Below are 19,165 nucleotides of genomic sequence, written 5' to 3'. Positions count from 1 at the left end.
GCAAGGGCCCACGGTTCATGGTGGGCCTTATTAATTAATTAAAGGGAAACCTAACCGAATTAAATCATATTTAATTATTATTAACGGGATTAATTAAATAATTAATCCGGGATTGAAGGCCGTAACACGGGGTGTTACACTCTCCCCCCCTTACGAGAAGCTTCGTCCCCGAAGCTTAGAAATCATTTTGGGGTGAAGAGCCCCGAGGTTCCAAGTCTTGGACGGTCGTCTTTACAGGTGATCGTACGGAGGCCCTCTTATGCGTTGCTTGACCGCATTTGAGGCCGATTTGGTAATGAAGGAATTGCATTCGGGTATTTGTTCTTCACATCAAGGAGGCCGATCGTTAGCTCGTCGTATCATGCTGATCGGATACTATTGGCTGTGCCTCCAGCTAGATTGTGAAAAGTTAGCTCGGGAATGTGAGACGTGCCAATTGTTTGCCCGGATGCCTGGACGACCGGCAACCTTCTATCAACCGGTCACGACTGCAATTCCCTTCGCTAGGTGGGGGGTAGACATCTTGGGACCCTTCCCTCAGCTCTCCGGTCGGAGAAAGTTTGTAATTGTCGCCATTGATTACTTCTCCAAGTGGATAGAAGCCGAGCCGTTAGCCACGATCACCTCTCAGCAATGTGCTCGATTCCTTTGGCGCAATGTGATTTCCCGCTTTGGCGTACCTGTGCATCTCATCAGCGACAACGGCCGCCAATTCGTAAGCTAGTATTTCCAAAACTTCTTGGCCACGATCGGGACGACCCACGTCCGGTCGTCGGTGGCTTACCCGTAAGGGAATGGACAAGTAGAAAATGCCAACCGGACGATTTTGGAAGGTCTAAAAAAGAAGCTACACTCGGCTGGTCGTAGTTGGGCCGATGAGTTGCCATATGTACTGTGGACTTATCGGACGACCCCGAGGGAGGCTACTTTGGAGACCCCTTTCGCCCTAGTTTACGGAGCAGAAGCCCAACTCCCGATCGAGGCTTGGATCCCGACCGACCGAGAACGAACTTACAACGCGGAGGAGAACGAACACGCGATGGTCGTGGATCTAGATGGGGTCGAGGAGAAAAGAGAGCTAGCCGCTCGACGTATGGCCGAGTATCAGAAGAGAGTCAAGAGTTCAAAGGACGTCCGGGTCAACCCTCGTTATTTTCAGGTGGGAGATTACGTTCTACGACGAAGGGAGACCAGTCAACCTTTGGAAGGCGGGAAGCTAGCTCAGAACTGGGAAGGGCCATACATCATCAGTGCTGTCATACAACCGGGAACGTACCGACTCGAGACAACAACCGGTCGGGTAATCGAGGGGACTTGGAATTCCGAGCACCTCGTGATGTTTAGGCATTAGCCTATTTTTGGTAATCTTTAGACGAAGTGGGGGCTCGACCTGCGAGTTAGTCCCGGTCGTCATGTATATTTAAATTTATTCTTGTAAATATTTATTTAACCGCCTGTGAGCGGGAAGGTTTAATGTATATACGATCGGTGATTGCTTGACCGTTTGCATACGGCGGCCCGGCCGGTTATTTTCTTTACCTTCGTTGCACGCAGGTCAAATCTTCATCACGTTACCTCGACTGGGCAGAGTAGCCAACCGGTCAAACGCGCTCCTCTTCGGCGGACATTTGGGTCACGCCACCGATCAGGAAAGCCAGAGCTCCCAGCATATTTCCTCGATCCGTCCAACTTCTTTCCACTATCGCACTCACTCGTGCCTCGAGGGCACAATAGTGTGGGGGCTAGGATGAAGTGCTGTAGGCCCGTCGCTCGGGAAAACCCCGACCGAGGAGGCTTACCTATTCTCAAAATTTCGACAAGGCCAAGAGATCGGGTAACCCTGATCGGGCAGGCCAGTTTGACGTCGAAACTTCGGATGCACGACCGGGCCATAGGGCCACAAGGTCGGGTGTCGAACAAGTCGAGTAATGCATGACCGGGCCAAAAGGCCATGAGGTCGAGCGTTAAGGGTTCGGCGCGTGTTTGATTGAAGATAAAAGTGCGAATAAAAGAAAATAAAAAGAACGAATGACACAAGTTGGACAAAAAATGGATTTCATTTAATTCAGAAAGTGCCTGGTACAAACTCGGGACCGGGCTCCCGATCAATGTCTAAAAAAAAAAAAAAAAAAAAAAGAGAGAGAGAAGTAAAACTACTTCTGCTTCTTCGCTTCCTTGGCCTCCCCTTTCTTGGAAGCCTCCGCCTCGCTCGGGGCAGCCGCCGCAGGCCCGCTCGGGTCGGCCGTTTGTCCTTTGGGGCGAACGGAGAAGGACCGGGGTCGGCGAGGTCTGGAGGAAGTGCAGACAGAACCAGCTGGAGGTCGTCTCCCTCAAGGGCCTGCTCCATTCGTTTCTGGGCCTTCTCGAGCATTTTTCTTTGCCCGGCTTTGAAGGCCCACCGACCAAATGATAGTATCAGGTCTTCCCCGATCTTCGTCCTCCGGGCCCCCGTGAGGAACGCCGAGCCAGTTTCGTTGTCCTTAAAAATGGATTGGGCCAACTCGTTCGGGTTATCCAGTCGGGCCTTCAGCTCCGCAGCCTCCCCGATCGCCCGTTGCACGACCTTCTCGGCCAGGACTCGATCTTCCTCGCTCTTTTTAAGGTCCTTCTGGACCTTCTCCAGCTCGGCCTGGATGTCCTTGACCTCTTGAAGGCGTCGGGCAGCGGCCTTCTTGTGCCGATCGGCTTCGTCGGCCAGCATGGCTCAACCTTGAAGGAGCTGGGCCGCCCGGGAGATCTGCAATACAAAAGACGGTCAGATTTAGCCCGGTCAGAGACACTTGCATGAAAAATCAAGTGGAGAAAACGCTTACCTCGGCCAAGTCGTGGCCGATCCTCTCGGCCACCTGAGTCAGGGTCATCTTCTCCAGATCCTCCCTGACTGGCCCGGCGTTGCCAATACGGGCCAGTATGGACGTCTCGTCCTTGTCCCGCCCGGCCGAGGGGCTCGGGCTGCGCTGCTCCCTGCGGCGTTTGATGCCGCCGATCTCGATTACGCCTTTCTCGGACACCTTTTCCTTTCCCCGGGCGACCTCCACCCGGGTGACCAAGACGTCGGTCGGCTCGACCACAAAGCCCTCGGCCGTTGTGAAGGTCGAGGTCCCGATTGGTCGGGCTAGTGGGACCTCCTTCTGCCCGGTCGGCTTGGCCTTTGGCTTCTTTTTGCCAAGCGAGATCTTGGCGGGCGGGGGAAGAGGAGCGTCATCGTCTCCGAATTCTGCCATTTCTGCAAAATGAAAAAAGTAAAGGCAGTTAGTTCGGGAAAGTAACGCACGTTCGGGATGTTAAGGGTCGGGAAGAGGGTTAGTTTTAAACCTTCACCCTTCCGTTTGCCCCGAGCGGGTATCCTTGCAATTGTTACACCCGCCGGCTCGGGTTTATATTTCTCGGTCAGATCGTAGACCGGATCGGGCAGCTGGGCCGCTTCGTAGCACTCGGGCGTTTTGAAGATCCGGTACTCGTAAATCTCGCCCGAGATCTTGGTAACGGCGTCCTTAAGGGCCTGAGTCTCGGTTGGGATGACTTGTTTTCGAAAGCGTTGACTCCAGACCCTCTCGACCGGGAGGATCCACGGATCGTATTTTACTGAGAAGATCCGGTTCTTCCACCCCGGGTTGTTCCCGGGCAGCCCCTCGATCGAGCACATATCTGCTCGGGACTGGGTCATCAAGAATCTGCCCCCATACGCGGCTGCCAGTACCTTCACCTGGTAGACAAAATTGAATAGCTCCACGGTGCAGGCCAAGTTGTGCCGACTGCAAATCTGGGGGAAGCACGCGATCATCCGATGCGCGTTCGGGCAGATCTGTCCGGGCATGACCTGGTAGTAGCCCAGGAACGCGGTGAGAAGGCTCGAGAGGGGGAAAGTGATCGGGGCCATCAGGGAGTCGTAGTGCATCCCGAGCCACTTTCCCCGATGCCGCTCGATGATGTTCCCGAGCTGGCGGCTGGTGTCGAACTCGACCCGACCAGCAAGTGTTGCGGCGATTCTGCTCGCTTCTCCTTTTGTCAGCAAGCTCATCTGGTTTTCGACGCTCTCGCTGTTGAGGAACTCGAACCCGTCCCCGCCTGGCGCCGCCGGCCCGGTCGGATCCTCCTCGACCGCCTCCGCGTCGTATGCCCGGTTGCCCCCTTCGGGCTCAACCTGAGGGTAATCCCCTATTACCCTCGTAGGCGTTTCCCTAACGCCTTCGACCGGGGAGTTCTGTCTGCTCGTGGACGTTCCCCTGCTCTCCTCGCTCGAGCTCCCCGACCCACTGGAGCTCGACCCCGAGGTCCCAGACGAGCTCGATGACTTTTCTGGCTCGGGGACCCGCTCGGGGATTTGTTGTGGTCGTTGCTCGACCTCCGGAGAGTAGGACATGATGTCCACCTCCTCGCTAATCTGCTCGACCTCGTCGTCATAGTCTGCAACCGAGACGTTCTGGCTATCCGAGTCCGACATCTTTTCTACCTAAAGGTCGGTCGGGGTTAGTATATGGCTCGGGACGTTGGGCCGGAGTTAGTGTTATCCTACTACTATGCAAGAATAAAAACGAAAGCTAGAAAGTAGAGAGCTTACCGATCAGGGAGGTTTTGCAAAAGTTTGCTGATAAGTTGCTCGATCGATCTGCTGAAGAGCTCGTTCGGGACTCTCTGAGGGTGCCGATTGGTTCAGAAGATTGAGGAAAGTTCAAATGAGGGTCTCAAGAGCCTATTTATAGGAAAGCATTTGGGCGGGAAACCAATCCACTTGCGCGATGTGACCCGCGCTGATTCCGAGGCGACCGTTGCAGTCGCAGAGGCCGGCAGTCGCCGACACGTGGCGAGAAGGGGAATGACAGCTGGCCGGTCGGTTTGGTCGCCGACGGTTGGGCTTCTTCATCCCGTCCCGTTTTTTCCCGGACGGTCAAAAAGGCCCGGGCTGAGGGGCTCTTGGTAGGGAATATCCCGACCGACATAGCTTTACCCCGACATGTGTGCCTTTGTCTTTTTCTTCTTGTCTTCGCAGGTAACAGGTCGGGTTTCTTGTGAAGAACCCGGTCGGGATCCGACCGGGAGTTGCCCGAGCGGCAGTGTCGACCACCGAGCAGTAGCCCTTTAGCGAGAGAGCTGACGAGGGACACGTGGCGGCTCCACGCATTGACAGGCAGGGCACCCGGGACGACGACACGTGGTTGCTACGTGGGAAGCATGCCGAACGGCCGGATTTATGTCTCCGGCTCTGCGGCTATAAATACCCGCGATAGCTACAGTGTGGGGGACTTTTGGACGATCGATAGGTTGTTGTTAGAGAATCCCGACCGCAGTCAGTCGGTACTCAGAGCAACCAAGTAGATTGTACTTAGGGACTTCACATTGATCAATAAGAGTTATTTACTTGCTTTAATTGGTCTATTACTCATTTAATTACCGCTTACGTGGCAATTAACACTATCAGACTTAATTGGTTGAAATTAAAAGTCGAGGACCAATTTGTGAATTTAGCTATAGTCGAGGGACCATTTTGGGTATTTACTCCTATTTTTTTAATCCTTTTGTTTTGCGCACACTTTCCCCTTTTTTTTTTTTTAATCCTTTGACTTTGGGCACGTCTTCCCTTTTCTTTTTTCTTTTGCATTTTTTTATTCTTTGTGCACAACAACATTTTACCTTCTTATTACCGTATTAGTTTTAAAGATTACGTTTTTAGAGGGTCACAAAAATCTTTAAAAAATCGGCCCTAGAGACACGACGAAAAGCCGTGTTCCTCTTCGTCAGACGAGGCAGCTACGGCGGATCGAACTAGGGGTGTAAATGAGCCGAGCCGCTCGCGAGTCACTCGTGAGCGGTTCGGTCAACGCTCGGCTCGAACTCGGTCAAAATCAAGCTCGGTTCGAGCTCGAGCAGCTCGTGGATTAAACGAGCACGAGCCGAGCTTAGGTATTGTAGGCGAGCGGCTCGTCGCTCGCGAACTTTATAATATATTATATAATATATAATATAATTATATTATATTTAGTATATAAAAATAATAATTAGGGGAGGGAAATTAAAATACTTTAATATGTATGGATAAAAGTCATAAAACAAAGTAGTTTAAATTATAAATCAAACAGGTCAAATTCGAGATCAAAATTGAGCTCAAATTCGAGCCTAAACTCGAGCTCGAGTTCAGGCTCGAATTCGAGCTCGAGCAACTCGACAATTGCCGAGCTCGAATTTGAGCATCAGTTCACGAGCTCGAACGAGCTCGAGCTCGTCGAGCTCGAGCAGTGCTATCATTATCGAGCACGAGCATGAGCATACCTAAGCTCGGGCTCGGCTCGACTCGTTTACACCCCTAGATCGAACCAGCAGCAGCTTCCCTGTAACTTTACGCAATATGTGCCACAAACAAGAACAATGGCGAGAATCTGGGAAAACTTGAGCAATTATTTCCTTCAGAGTTGTATCTTCGTCAGTCAGTATCATTTTAGGAACTTCCATTCGAGACCAGTTTTCGAAGTTAAGCTGTACTGGTGTAACCAGCAGTCCTTTCCGGGAAAGGCCATTTGGATTAGAACAAGCACCTTGCACTGGCAGCAAAAATCTATCCTTGAACTTCGATGCGTATAAACCAGTCCAACGACTTTCCCAATTCTTATCTGGATCAAGATATCGTGTAGTGATGCAAGAAATACTTGCTTTCTCAAATTGCCAACTATTCACTTGAAAACCTTAATTCAATATGCTATCCAACTAATTTGACAGATGGCGGTGAGCATATAGTCCATTTTCTTTGAGCTGCTCTGCTGGAACTTGAAGGGGCGTCGCTGTCTAGATAGTTTTGAGAAGAAGCAATGCATGGGTTCAACGTGTTGTTTGCGTGTGGGCGGTGGACTGGTGATAACAAGAAAGTTGAATGGGGTGTATAATGCCTGGGAACTGAATAAATAAATAAAAGTGGCAGTAACTCCTAAAATTAAATGCTAGTGTATGTGGCCGGACATCTAGCTGATTTGTATCCTTTCCCAGACGGGTTACCAGTTTTCCGGGCAACTAGCGGCAAGCCTCGAACCCGGACCATCAAGAATCAAGAAGATGCATGCCCATTATTTTTACTGTCGAGCTCCGAGCATATTGTTTGCAGCTCTCAAAATTTTAGTTATTATTAGGAGTGTAAGTTTAATTTACAAATTGTATTGTTCCTAGTTTTGTAGTAGGAATAGTTGGAATAAACAAATGTACTAAGCCCGAGATCATATCTTGGCATAAGTCCTACGAAGTAGGTAATTAAGTTCGGTTAGGTCGGTATTCTCACATCGGCACTATAAGTTTGGGATCAGATTTTGGCATAAGCCCGGCTTACAAAGTAGGCAATTGAGCCCGCCAGGTCGGTCTTTCTACCCGGGTAAATCCAATCTCCTGGTTGGTAAATTTGATCACCAGATCATGTTAAAAATCTGATCGCTTAATCGGTAGCATTCAATTTCCTCTTCGTGTCGAGATTCAATCTCTTGATCGGTAAATTTAGACCTCTTAAATCCCTAGTCTTACAAGGTAGGCAAATCGACTACATGGTCAGGTACGTCCCGAACACCAGCACCGTGAACCCGGTCGGGTCACTTCCCGACCGCAATCAAAATTGAAAACAAGTTCGGATTGATAGGATTGTAGGGCAACCCCCTTGGCCTACGGAGCTCACTAATGCACTTCCCGACTATAGTGCACTGCCTCGAGCAAAGTCTCAGGCAAGAGAAAGCCGATTCATATCGGCGCCTAAACCGTCCCTCAACTTGGGATTCTCGGGTTGTAAAACGAGCGTAAAAAAAAATGAAAAATGCCTTATTCAAATGATTTCGGTTCTCAAAACCCATCATGATGATTAATGTGGATAATAAGAACTTACCAAACACGATCGGCTAAGTACGATCTTGAAACTAGGTAATCTAGGTCAAGGCTTGACCAAGCTCAAACTAACTGCGACCGTTTAGCCCAAGTAGAGGGCATGGGGAGAAGCATTCCCGCTTATGATCGGTAAGATCAATAGAGGTCTCTGGACCGTGAATAAATCAAATCGCTTGATTGGTAAGACTTAATCGCCAGATCTCACTAAAAATCCAATCTCTCAATTGGTGAAACTCGATCCCTAGATCAGTACAATTGGATCTCTAGATCACAACTAATTCGATCCCTCGGTAGTCCAAAAGATTGCACTTGCAGTTGCACTATTTTTCCCTTAGCTAAGTTTTTTCCCATAGGATTTTTCTTAGTTTAAGATTTCTAACGAGACAACCGGTGTAAATCGCACCCCTATGCTCAACTTAGCCTGAATTCTTCCTCGTTAGCTCGACGTCAGTGCATGAACTAGGGGCTACTTGATAGGAAATATATCCCGAATATACTGCTCTACACATTTTGTACATCTGTTCGGTATCGGGCCCTTCATTAGCGCAAATTATGATGTGGAAACGTGCTCACCATGCGCATGGTGAACACAGGGGTAAATCCATAATTTCTTTGCTGTAAATCCATAATTTCTATGCTGTAGAAAATATAAATTTACAGTATAGAAATTATGAATCTACAGTACGGTATAGAAATTATGGATCTACAGTAAAGAAATTATGGAGATACATAATTTCACACTCTAAACACTCTCTATAATATTGAATAAAAGGCTACTTAGAGCAAATTTCCTGGGGACTCTCTGCTCCTCATGCACTTTTGATACACATTGCTTACATGAATAAAAGCACATTTTTTCTTCTTCTCAATATTTTTCATACACACTGATATACACACAAAATACATAGAGCTAATATGTTCTATCAATGAGGCATGAGTATTATTTGATAATGGCCTTATAAATATTATAATCATGGCCATTATCATTAAACCTTTTATTTGCTTTATGTTTACTCCATTATTATGTTGATAAAAGATTTAAGGGTTGTATGAATTATATTTATTTGTGTAAAGGTTTAATAAGATTACATCTTTTGGAGTCCTATACTTGGAGTGCTTCTTTCTTCCAATCGTTATGTTGTGCAACTGTGTGCACCACGATTGCAAAACGACGCCGTTTCATTTTTAAAAAAATCTCATTCGGATTGTCATTAACGGCGTTAGGCGGTTCCCTTTCGTATTCAAACAGTAGGATATATCCATAATTTCATACCTATATATCCACAATTACATAACTATATATCCAGAATTACATAACTATATATTCATAATTTGACAACAGTACATTCAGAAATAATAACTACACATTCATAATTTCATATCCATATATTCATAATTTCACAACTAGACATTCATAATTACATAACTCCATATTCAGAATTCTTAAAGTGCTTGTTCACAGAGAACTATATCCATAATTGCATAACTACACATCCATAATTTCAAACCTATATATCCATAATTTCAAAACTATATATCCATAACTTCATAACTATATATCCATAACTTCATAACTATATATTCAGACTTGCATAACTATATATTCATAATTACACGTCAATTGGAGTTTTTGTAAAAAAAATAAAAAAATTATTTGATTGGTGGAGTTAAACGGTGCCACTAATGGCACCGTTACTCCACCATAGTAAACGGTGTCGTTTTGCAACCGTATGCACCATGCATACGGTTGCACAGCATAATTTGCGTCTTTCTTCTCTACCTCTCTACATTTCATTATTTGCATACAAATTTTATGTGGTTCAGGAGAATTGGGCTAATCAGAAGGCCAAATTACAATACAAACAAAAATTTTCTAGCATTGGCATTGTCAAATTTTCAATTGCTTTGTTGACCAACAACATATTCACCCTTATCAATTACAAGCAACTTGTTAACTTAGAATTGAGTTTGGCCAGTATTTTTTATGTTAGGGTTTTACTTGCATGTTAGTATGTTACCATGTGATTTTTTAAATTAATACTTCTATTTATTTATTTATTATTTATTTATTTATTTTGATCTGCAAACCCACACCCTCTGATCTTATAATAGACTATTTGTTTTTTACCAAATTACTTTTGTCATCACTACACTTTCCAAAATGATCCCAAACATCTTATATATCTTCCATTTTTTTTTTTTTAATTTATGTTTACTTGTAGCATTTTCTGTTTGTAGATCAACTGGTAGAACCTAGCTGACCAACCTGGGTTGGATTTAGTTCAACTGGTTAGGAGTAAGTGTTCCACAACTTCAATTGGTTCATTTAGTTGGAAAGAATCTAGTTCAGCCATATGTGATATGCCAAGTTTTGAAGTTTTAACATTGTCAATTTAAATTTAAATTTAAATTATAGTTAATTTAAACATTGTCAATTTAACATTGTGTAAGGGTAGTGGATAGCCCTTTACAAGGGTAGTGAATGTACAGATGTATGTGTACTAGTGACTTTAAATTTAAACTTCGATTGAGTATTAATTAATTATGTAAGTTTCAATCAAAAAAAATTAATTATGTAAGTATTTTCAACCTAACATAACTATATATGTATTTATTTAAGTTGGATTAAATACTTTAGTCATCATATTCAAGCAGACAAGATATAGTGTAGTCAGATTGTAAATTGTTATATATTTATATAATCTGTTCATATTAACTACTTTAAATAAAATTAGACATTTGATTGTTTCAGTAAGGTATAATTTAATATGTATTGCAATATTAGACAAATTATAGAATTATACACTTTAATTTTGTTTTCAAAAAAAAAAAAAAAAACTTTAATTTTAAGGGTTGTTTGGTTGGATGTAGTTGCAATTTAATTACAAATTTACAGCCTAATTCTTTGACCACCCGAATTACATTGTTTAATTTGAGGGAATTGCAACTCATACCCTCCATATGAATTGCAATTCAATGGGGAAAAGAAATGGAAAAGGGAGGAAAATGATTTTTTTACCCTTGATTATTATTAGTATTATTATTACACAAGGACATTTTAGTCTTTATATCACTTCTTCCTTTCTCATTTCCAATAATTCTATTCATCCTATCAAACAATGTAATTTGAATTCATATTTTATTCTCACCTTATTCTTTTCTCACAGAATTACAATTCATTTTCCCCTAATTCTTTTATTTTAACCAAACGCACGGTAAATGATGTTTGTTGTTTTAGTTAACTTTAAAATTTAAATATGTATTATAAAAGTACAAAACACAGTAGTGTAATCTCACATATATTGTAATCTATGCATAATGACGAATTCATCAAATTCAACAATATTGTAATCTATGTATAATCACAAATTCAAGAATATTCAACAAATTCAACATTATATTCACATAGATTCATCATTATGTAATATTGTAATCTATGTATAATAATCAGTCAAACACAAATTCAACAATATTTTTTTTTTTTTTTTTGTTTTTTGAATGCTACTAGCTCTATTACATTGTAGTATCTTCATATACTTTCTCAACCTACTGAAACACAAAGAGCTAATAACACCTCCATTAAGGCTCGAACTCACAACCTTCCAAATGGAAGTCCAACCCGGGTACCATTGGACCACATAGTCCTGATCAAAATTCAACAATATATTCACATATAATCACATTTTCATATATATATATATATATATATATATATATATATATATATATATATATATATATATATATATATATATATATATATATATATATATATATATATATATATATATATATATATATATATATATATATATATATATATATATATATATACTAGTAATTCACCCGCACGATGCACGGAAAAAAATTATGTTATTATAAATATAAATAAAAAATAAAAAAACTAAAATATTTTAAATTATTTAATATAATAATATTTTTGAGCTTCCATTGTTCAAGTATTTATTATTTTTATAGAATACAAAATTACAATTAAAATTATAATTATAATTATAATTATAATTTTGTATGGTTAATATAATCTCTAATTATGTGCATATTCAAATAAACTTAGAGAGAATTTACATAATTACATTAAATTATTCTTAATTGTATTTCATCTATATTATAATTTTCACAATACGAATAATAATTAAGATAATTACATTTGAAAAGCAAATTTCAAATTTTGTATGTGTAAATTTAAACTCTAATTGAACACATTTTTTATATGATTATATAATATATAGCTATTTTATTTTTCAAAAGTATATTTTTTATATGATTATATAATGTATAGCTATTTTATTTTTTAAATGTTGTGCTTTTTTTTATATATATAATAAAGGATGTTGTGACATTAATTGTAACATTAATTATTTCCCAAACCATATAGCTTTATTATATAATAAAGGATATATATATATATATATATATATATATATATATATATATATATATATATATATATATATATATATATATATATATATATATATATATATAGAGAGAGAGAGAGAGAGAGAGAAATGCACTCTAGTGCGAAATAGGAATGCTTGATATTCGTCCACGTGTCCAGATCTAATGGATGAGAAACACTGATTTAAAAAAAAAAAAAATGCGGTGCTATTTTCGTAAATAATTGAACATCGAAGTGCAAGTAAAATGTATTACAAGTGCATGTAAAATGTATTATAGGTACAAGTAAAAATTTATACTGAGCATCAATACTAAGTGCACCTATAGTTATAAGTAGTTGCACCTAGGTGCATGAATGTTTGCGGGTGGTTTTCAAGGGTATTACTACCCGCTGAACTCAGATCAATGAATGTTAACAAGACAAAATTACATGCACTTGCAGGCGAAAGTAGGTGCACTGTAGGCGAAAGTAGGTGCACTGTAGGTGACATTTTTAATAATTTTTAAATAATTTTTTAATAAATTTTAATAATAGATTTAAAAGAAATTAATAAAAAAAAATAAACCCTGTCGTTTTTTTTAATTAGATTTTTAAAAAATTTTATTATTAAAATTTATTAAAAAGTATTTAAAAATTATTAAAAATGCCATCTCATCTGCCACGTAAGCAAGTAACCTGCTAAAATTGATGGTAACCTGCTATTAGGTAAAATTGCATACATTTGGAGTGTTCAGTGGTCTAATTGCACTTTTTTTCGTTCAGTGGCCTAATTGCATTTTCAGGTTACGTTCAGGGGTCAATTTGAACCTTATTCCATAAATTAATTAAGAGAAATAATTTTATTAGTTATATTGTCTTTATATTTCTCCAATGTAAAATTCTTTACATTCAAATTCATCAATTGAATATATTCACTACATTGTCTATTATCTTTTTTGTGCACTATTTTTTAATTAAGTATCAAAGTTATAATACAAAATAATGCTATATATTTATTTACCAAATATTTTATCAATACCATGAAAATATTAAAAATATATACATAATTAATAAAGCCAATCATATTAACTACTTGAGAGATTTTTTCACAAAGAGAGTATCCAAATCACACAACAAATTGAAGTGAGAACTACCTCGCAATGTCTTTGTTTAACAATCAGGAGTTAGCGGTTAGCGCTCGGATTATATTAGCGGATTTGACCAGCGAATTATATCAAACGGTTGGTAAAAAAGATATTTGAAAAAATCAACTGTTTAGATTAACGTGTAAAATGACCTAAGGGCATACATATATTGAATATAATAATAAAAATAAAAATAATAATAATAATAATAATAATAATAATAATTGTTTTAAAAAAATAAAAAAATAAAAAAAAAATATAACTAAGACAATCATATTAACTACTTGTCGAATTTATTGACAAAAGAGTATTCAAATCACACAACAAATTGAAGTGGGAAACTACCTCGCAATTTCCTTGTTTAGCAATCAGCAGTTAGCTCTTTAATATTAGTATATATTTAATATTTTATGCCCTAATTTTTACTTTCTCTCCCTTATATTCCGTATTTGGTTTCAACCATATCTATACAATTATGTTATTGACAATTATAATCAATCTTGACTATATTATCTTGCATTTGTAAACTTAGGATTACCTATTTAAATACGCAAATTCAACATTCAATTATCTATGCATAAACAATTATCATATAATCTTGCATCGATATACTTTAAAGTATTTATTTAAATAAAAAAGCATTGGACATTATCTCAATCGCGCAATGCGCGTAAATGACTAGTATATATATATATATATATATATATATATATATATATATATATATATATATATATATATATATATATATGAAAATGTGACTCATGAGTCCCGTTGAGACTATGGAGCAAATAATAATAACTAGTATTTTTTATCCGCCATGCGCAAAAAATAGGTGCCCAATATTAATACATTATATTAAAATATTAAATTTATTAAGATTTTAGATATTTAAATTATTCTAAATAATAATAATAATAATAATAATAATAATAATAATAATAATAATAATAATAATAATAATAATAATGTAAATCATGCATTTTTATAAATTTGATATTTATATTTAGGTAATAATTAACATATAACTCAAATATATAATGTGTATATATTATTACTCCGTATTAATGAAGAAGATAAGAAAATATATGATGGATGCATGTGCATGGTAACAATAGTGGAAAAGATAACGGAAGTTATAACGGTAGGGATATGTTTGTCCAACATATTGTAATGTACAACTTTTATAGCATAATGTACAAAAAACTTAACGGAAAAAATGGACATAATTGAGGGGTATAACTTTCATTCACACTTATTATGTTTTTAGATTTAGATAATAATGAAAAATAATTTAAGAATTAAAAAATGAGCACAATCCTCTTAAAGGTAAATTTAAATCTAATCAATTAAAAATAAACAGTTAATTTATTAAACAAATTTCAATAACCAATTAATTAATAATATAATTAACTTGTCAAATCAGCTAACACAATCAACTACTTTCACTGTTTCATTTTATTTGTCTAGTTTGGTTAACGACGTTTGACTTAAGTTATTTTGAATTCAAATTTTTATAATATTAAGTTTAATATTATTATATAAAATTTACATATTTAGAAATTAAGTACTATTAAATATAAAAAAAATCAAATTTAAAAATATTAAAAAATATATTAAAAAAATATTCAATAAAAAAATTAATTTAACCAATGAATAATAAATAGGACAAAAAAGCGATCAAGCATAGTGAATATTTTTAAATTTGATTGAGATCATCAGATGACATGTAGTGACCTTTCTCATGTGGGATGTCATGAGATCGAACTTTAATGGAGGTATTGTTGACTCTGTGTGCTTTATTAGATTAAGAAAGTATGTTTGAACAAATACTTCAATGTAATAGAGTCAGTAGCATTTAAAAAAAAAAAAAAGGAGTAATAGTTATTCACTTATTCATCAAACGCCTGGCGAGAAAATAAATTTAAAAAACTTCAAAAAAGGTGATCGAGCGTTTGCCGTTGGATGAGTTGTCTCGATGCGACTGCCAGCCTGGTCAAGCTTTCAAGATCGACTGGCTTTTCCCAAGGGCGGTCCCACAGTATAAGAATCAACCAGTATAGATACTATTTTCGCAAACTGTCCTGAGCTTCACAAGCGCTGCTCGCCATAATCTCGAGAGCTTCATTTCAAGATCTGACCCCAATATTTGTCTTTCAGGTATTCCCTCTTCTCTTCTACCTCTTCATCTTTTGGCTCTTGCTTTTTTCCGTTTGTAAATTAAGTTCTTGGCTGTTTTCATTTCATTTTGGAGTATGAAGTAGCAAGTGATAGATCTACTGCGGAGAAAACGAAGCACATTTTGAATTCGCTAACGAGATTTGTTTTCTGTTTTGATTTTTATTTCAGCTTTCTTAGAAATTCAACCATGGTTGCACAGGAATTCACGGTGGATCTGAATAAACCCCTCGTCTTCCAGGTGAAATACTGCTGTCCTTTTTTGTGTGAATGAAAAATGTCTCTTCTCCGTTTCCTGTATTCTTAATACGGTGTTTCGCTTAAATTAATGCTTGGAGTAATGTGAATTTGTTGAAGGAATTTATGCCTGCAACCTGCTTGGTATTGTGCATTCTTAATTACCCCTTTGACTGTTTGGAGTGGTATTGCAGGTTGGCCATCTTGGAGAATCTTATCAGGAGTGGGTTCATCAGCCTATTCCTAGCAGAGAAGGTCCTCGGTTTTTTGAAAGTGACTTTTGGGAGGTATTACACTTTTTAAACCCACCAATAGCTATTGGCTACTTTTTTGTTTTGAGGTCAACTTTACTGCCTTGACTGGATTTGTTTATGGTCAATCACAAAAATGGCTAAAATTTTAAATCGCCCATTTTCTACTTTTTTGTGCACATTATGATAATGTTCAGAAGTTTGATGTATTATCATCTTCATTGTTATACTGAAGCTGTTATATTTGGAACAGTTTCTCACCCGCACTGTGTGGTGGGTAATTCCTCTCGTTTGGCTCCCAGTTGTATGCTGGTTCGTTTCAATGTCTATTCGGATGGGTCTCACGATTCCTCATGTTGCACTACATGTAGTATTTGGCATTTTCATTTGGACACTAGTGGAATACGTTCTTCACCGCTTCCTTTTTCATATTGAGACAAAGAGCTATTGGTAAGTTTAGTGCCTATGCACTTCTAATGCTGAATGACATCTTTTACCTGATCTTTTGTCTATTAATTTTGTGATTCTATTGGAATACAGGGGGAATACCATTCATTATCTTCTTCATGGTTGCCACCACAAGCACCCCATGGATGGGCTGCGCCTTGTTTTCCCTCCTGCTGCAGCAGCTGTTCTCAGTGTGCCAGTATGTGTTCACATCATAACCCCATTAATCATTACCTTACCATTCTTTTTACTTATCTGAATATTTTATGAGATGCTTATTGTATGTGAATTGAGCTCACATCTTCACAGCAATGTGATATGTCTGTTTTTGGCCATGGCTGATTGGCTGTAGTTATAAAACTTACAGAAGTATTTTGGCTGGTAAACTATCTTGTTCTGACATAAAATGATGCCTCACAATAGATGCAATGTACATAGACAGTTTAACCAAGCTTTAGTTTGTTGAACATTGAACAAAATCAACAAATATAGGCATGGTTGCCATTCTGCAGAGAAGATTGCTTTGAACTTAATTTTTCGGATATTTAGATCTGACAGTGCTTCAATCTAACAAGTTCTTTGTATACTTGCATGTTCAAATGCATCAGTATCAAGTTTGATCTAATTCTGTCTATCTCAAGCATTTGATACAAAATGAAATTCAATAGGCAATACTGTAGTACTGTGCTTGGTTCTAAAGTATGCACAAATCTAACATGTCCACTTAGTATTGATGAATCTTAATTTTGCCAGTTCTATATTTTTCCTTCTATACTTGATATGTTGAAAAATATGATTGCCTGAAAACTGTAAATTATTTCTATATTGAGATTGGTAGCAACTATACGTGGCTATGGATTTTGTAAAAATATAAGATTATCTAATGATTTCATAGTAATTCATCATATTATGGAGAGAATCATGAAAATGCACTGATTGTTACATATACTTAGTATTTGTGAGCATGCTTTAGAAAAGCTGTAATTCCTACCTTTGGTCACTGATAGTCTGATGCATTAAGCTTCTTTATTACAGTTCTGGAACCTAGTAAAGCTCTTTGCCACTCCATTGACTGCTCCTGCTTTGTTCGGAGGAGGCTTACTGGGTTATGTGATGTATGATGTAACCCATTACTACTTGCACCATGGACAACCCACGAGTGATGTGCCAAAAAATCTCAAGGTAAGTGGATCCATTATAGTAAGCTTGTGTTTGGTATTCAGTTTTTGTAGTCAACTTTCTGACATGGCTATGAAGATGTGTTTTTTTCTTTGGAGGCGTTTGGGATTTCTTCCTGGAGATTGTCACATTGAACCTTTGATGACCCAAATTTAATCAATTTTTGCCTTTGTTCAGTTCTGTGCTATATGGATTTAGTTGATGATGTTATGCATTCTCTGATTATGCAGAGATATCACCTGAACCACCATTTTCGTATCCAGAACAAAGGTTTCGGCATTACTTCCGCATTGTGGGATAGAGTGTTTGGAACGTTACCACCATCAAAAACAGATGTGAAGAGTGGATAATTGAATTCAGAAGCATTTGTCAAGAAAGACTTTAATAGCCTTCAAGATTCTTTTTTCACCAACTGCATTCTTTCATCTACTGCAATGCCTTTGTGAGAGAGTATTATGAGAAATTTAGTAGCCGTGCTCTTGGCAATGTTAGTGTATGAGAATGCTTTGACTACTAATGTATATGCATCAGTCTCTTGTTTGTTAACCATAATTCTTTAGAATTCATTATTTCGTTATGTATCATTTTTATCATTAAAGGAATAGTAATTCCTGTAGCCGTAGGAGAATGAATCCAAATATATTGTGAAAATGCCAATTGTTATATTGTGCACCAAGGCGCACAATGCATTGTGTATCTTAAAAATTTCATGTTTTGTATGCACATAATTGTATAATAAAATATACATAAACTCTTAACATAATACACAAACTCTTAAAACGTACAATGCATTGTGTGCCCTGGTGCACGATATAATTTGCCTGAAAATGCCTACCCAAAGTTTTGTTTTTCACTACCCAAAGTTTTGAACATTATGCTCAGACCTGATGCTTTGTAACTTTGTCAAAAAAGAAAAAAGAAAAAAAGGGAGTATGATAATTAAATCGTTTTGTCATAAATTTAAAGAAATATAAACATATTAAGGATCTTGAAGTTATTACCTTCTGAACTTCCTTCAACGGCGACCCATCAGTCGCCGAAGGCTTCTGGCATGCGAGAGCGTAACTCTAAGAAACTCAATCGAGGGAGAGACACTACGGATTTACCCTTACCGCCGACGGCAAACGGCGGCAATCAAGATTCCCGCGCGGAAGATGAGCTTATGTCCCCAGATTCAGGGCAATGGAGGACTCCATCGGACACCCCTAATCACGCCTGGACAAAGGCTACGTGGGCAACTCTTTGGCACAGGATGGTCCCCCATGTGACGACGTTATGGACGAATTCAGATCCGACAGTACCAACCCGGTCATACCCATTTCTGAAGAGGAGAAAGAAAGGATTAGAAAGCTTTGGCGCCGCTCTCTCATCATACGAGTTCTAGGCAGGAAAGTGGGATACTCCTACTTGCTCCAACGACTGCAGCGGATGTGGAAACCGAAGGCTCACTTTGAACTCATCACACTAAACCACGTACTTCA

The 19,165-nt window shown here is 38.6% G+C and overlaps 1 protein-coding gene across 1 annotated transcript; it reads left to right on the top strand.

Moving 5' to 3' along the window:
* Positions 1–15,441: 15,441 nt before the first annotated feature.
* LOC109174013 (dihydroceramide fatty acyl 2-hydroxylase FAH1-like) lies at positions 15,442–18,347 on the top strand. Its single transcript, XM_019323309.1, has 7 exons — positions 15,442–15,552; positions 15,742–15,811; positions 16,002–16,094; positions 16,312–16,508; positions 16,599–16,704; positions 17,541–17,687; positions 17,915–18,347. Exons 2-7 carry the CDS (start codon positions 15,761–15,763, stop codon positions 18,032–18,034), a joined length of 714 nt encoding a protein of 237 aa, XP_019178854.1. The 5' UTR covers positions 15,442–15,552; positions 15,742–15,760; the 3' UTR covers positions 18,035–18,347.
* The last annotated feature ends 818 nt before the right edge of the window (positions 18,348–19,165 follow it).

The sequence above is a fragment of the Ipomoea nil genome, unplaced genomic scaffold (genome assembly GCF_001879475.1).
Source record: "Ipomoea nil cultivar Tokyo-kokei standard unplaced genomic scaffold, Asagao_1.1 scaffold0519, whole genome shotgun sequence".
NCBI classification, from domain to species: domain Eukaryota; kingdom Viridiplantae; phylum Streptophyta; class Magnoliopsida; order Solanales; family Convolvulaceae; genus Ipomoea; species Ipomoea nil.
Note: the sequence above shows the minus strand (reverse complement) of the source record. Positions and strands in the feature narration are given on the sequence as shown.

What these genes read in the sequence shown, in the direction of transcription:
- LOC109174013 (XM_019323309.1), top strand. Translation starts at nt 15,761, where the DNA reads ATGGTTGCACAGGAATTCACGGTGGATCTGAATAAACCCCTCGTCTTC. An exon ending in TTGAAAGTGACTTTTGGGAG is followed by an intron (nt 16,095 to 16,311) that starts GTATTACACTTT and finishes TATTTGGAACAG; the next exon opens with TTTCTCACCCGCACTGTGTG. An exon ending in ATTGAGACAAAGAGCTATTG is followed by an intron (nt 16,509 to 16,598) that starts GTAAGTTTAGTG and finishes ATTGGAATACAG; the next exon opens with GGGGAATACCATTCATTATC.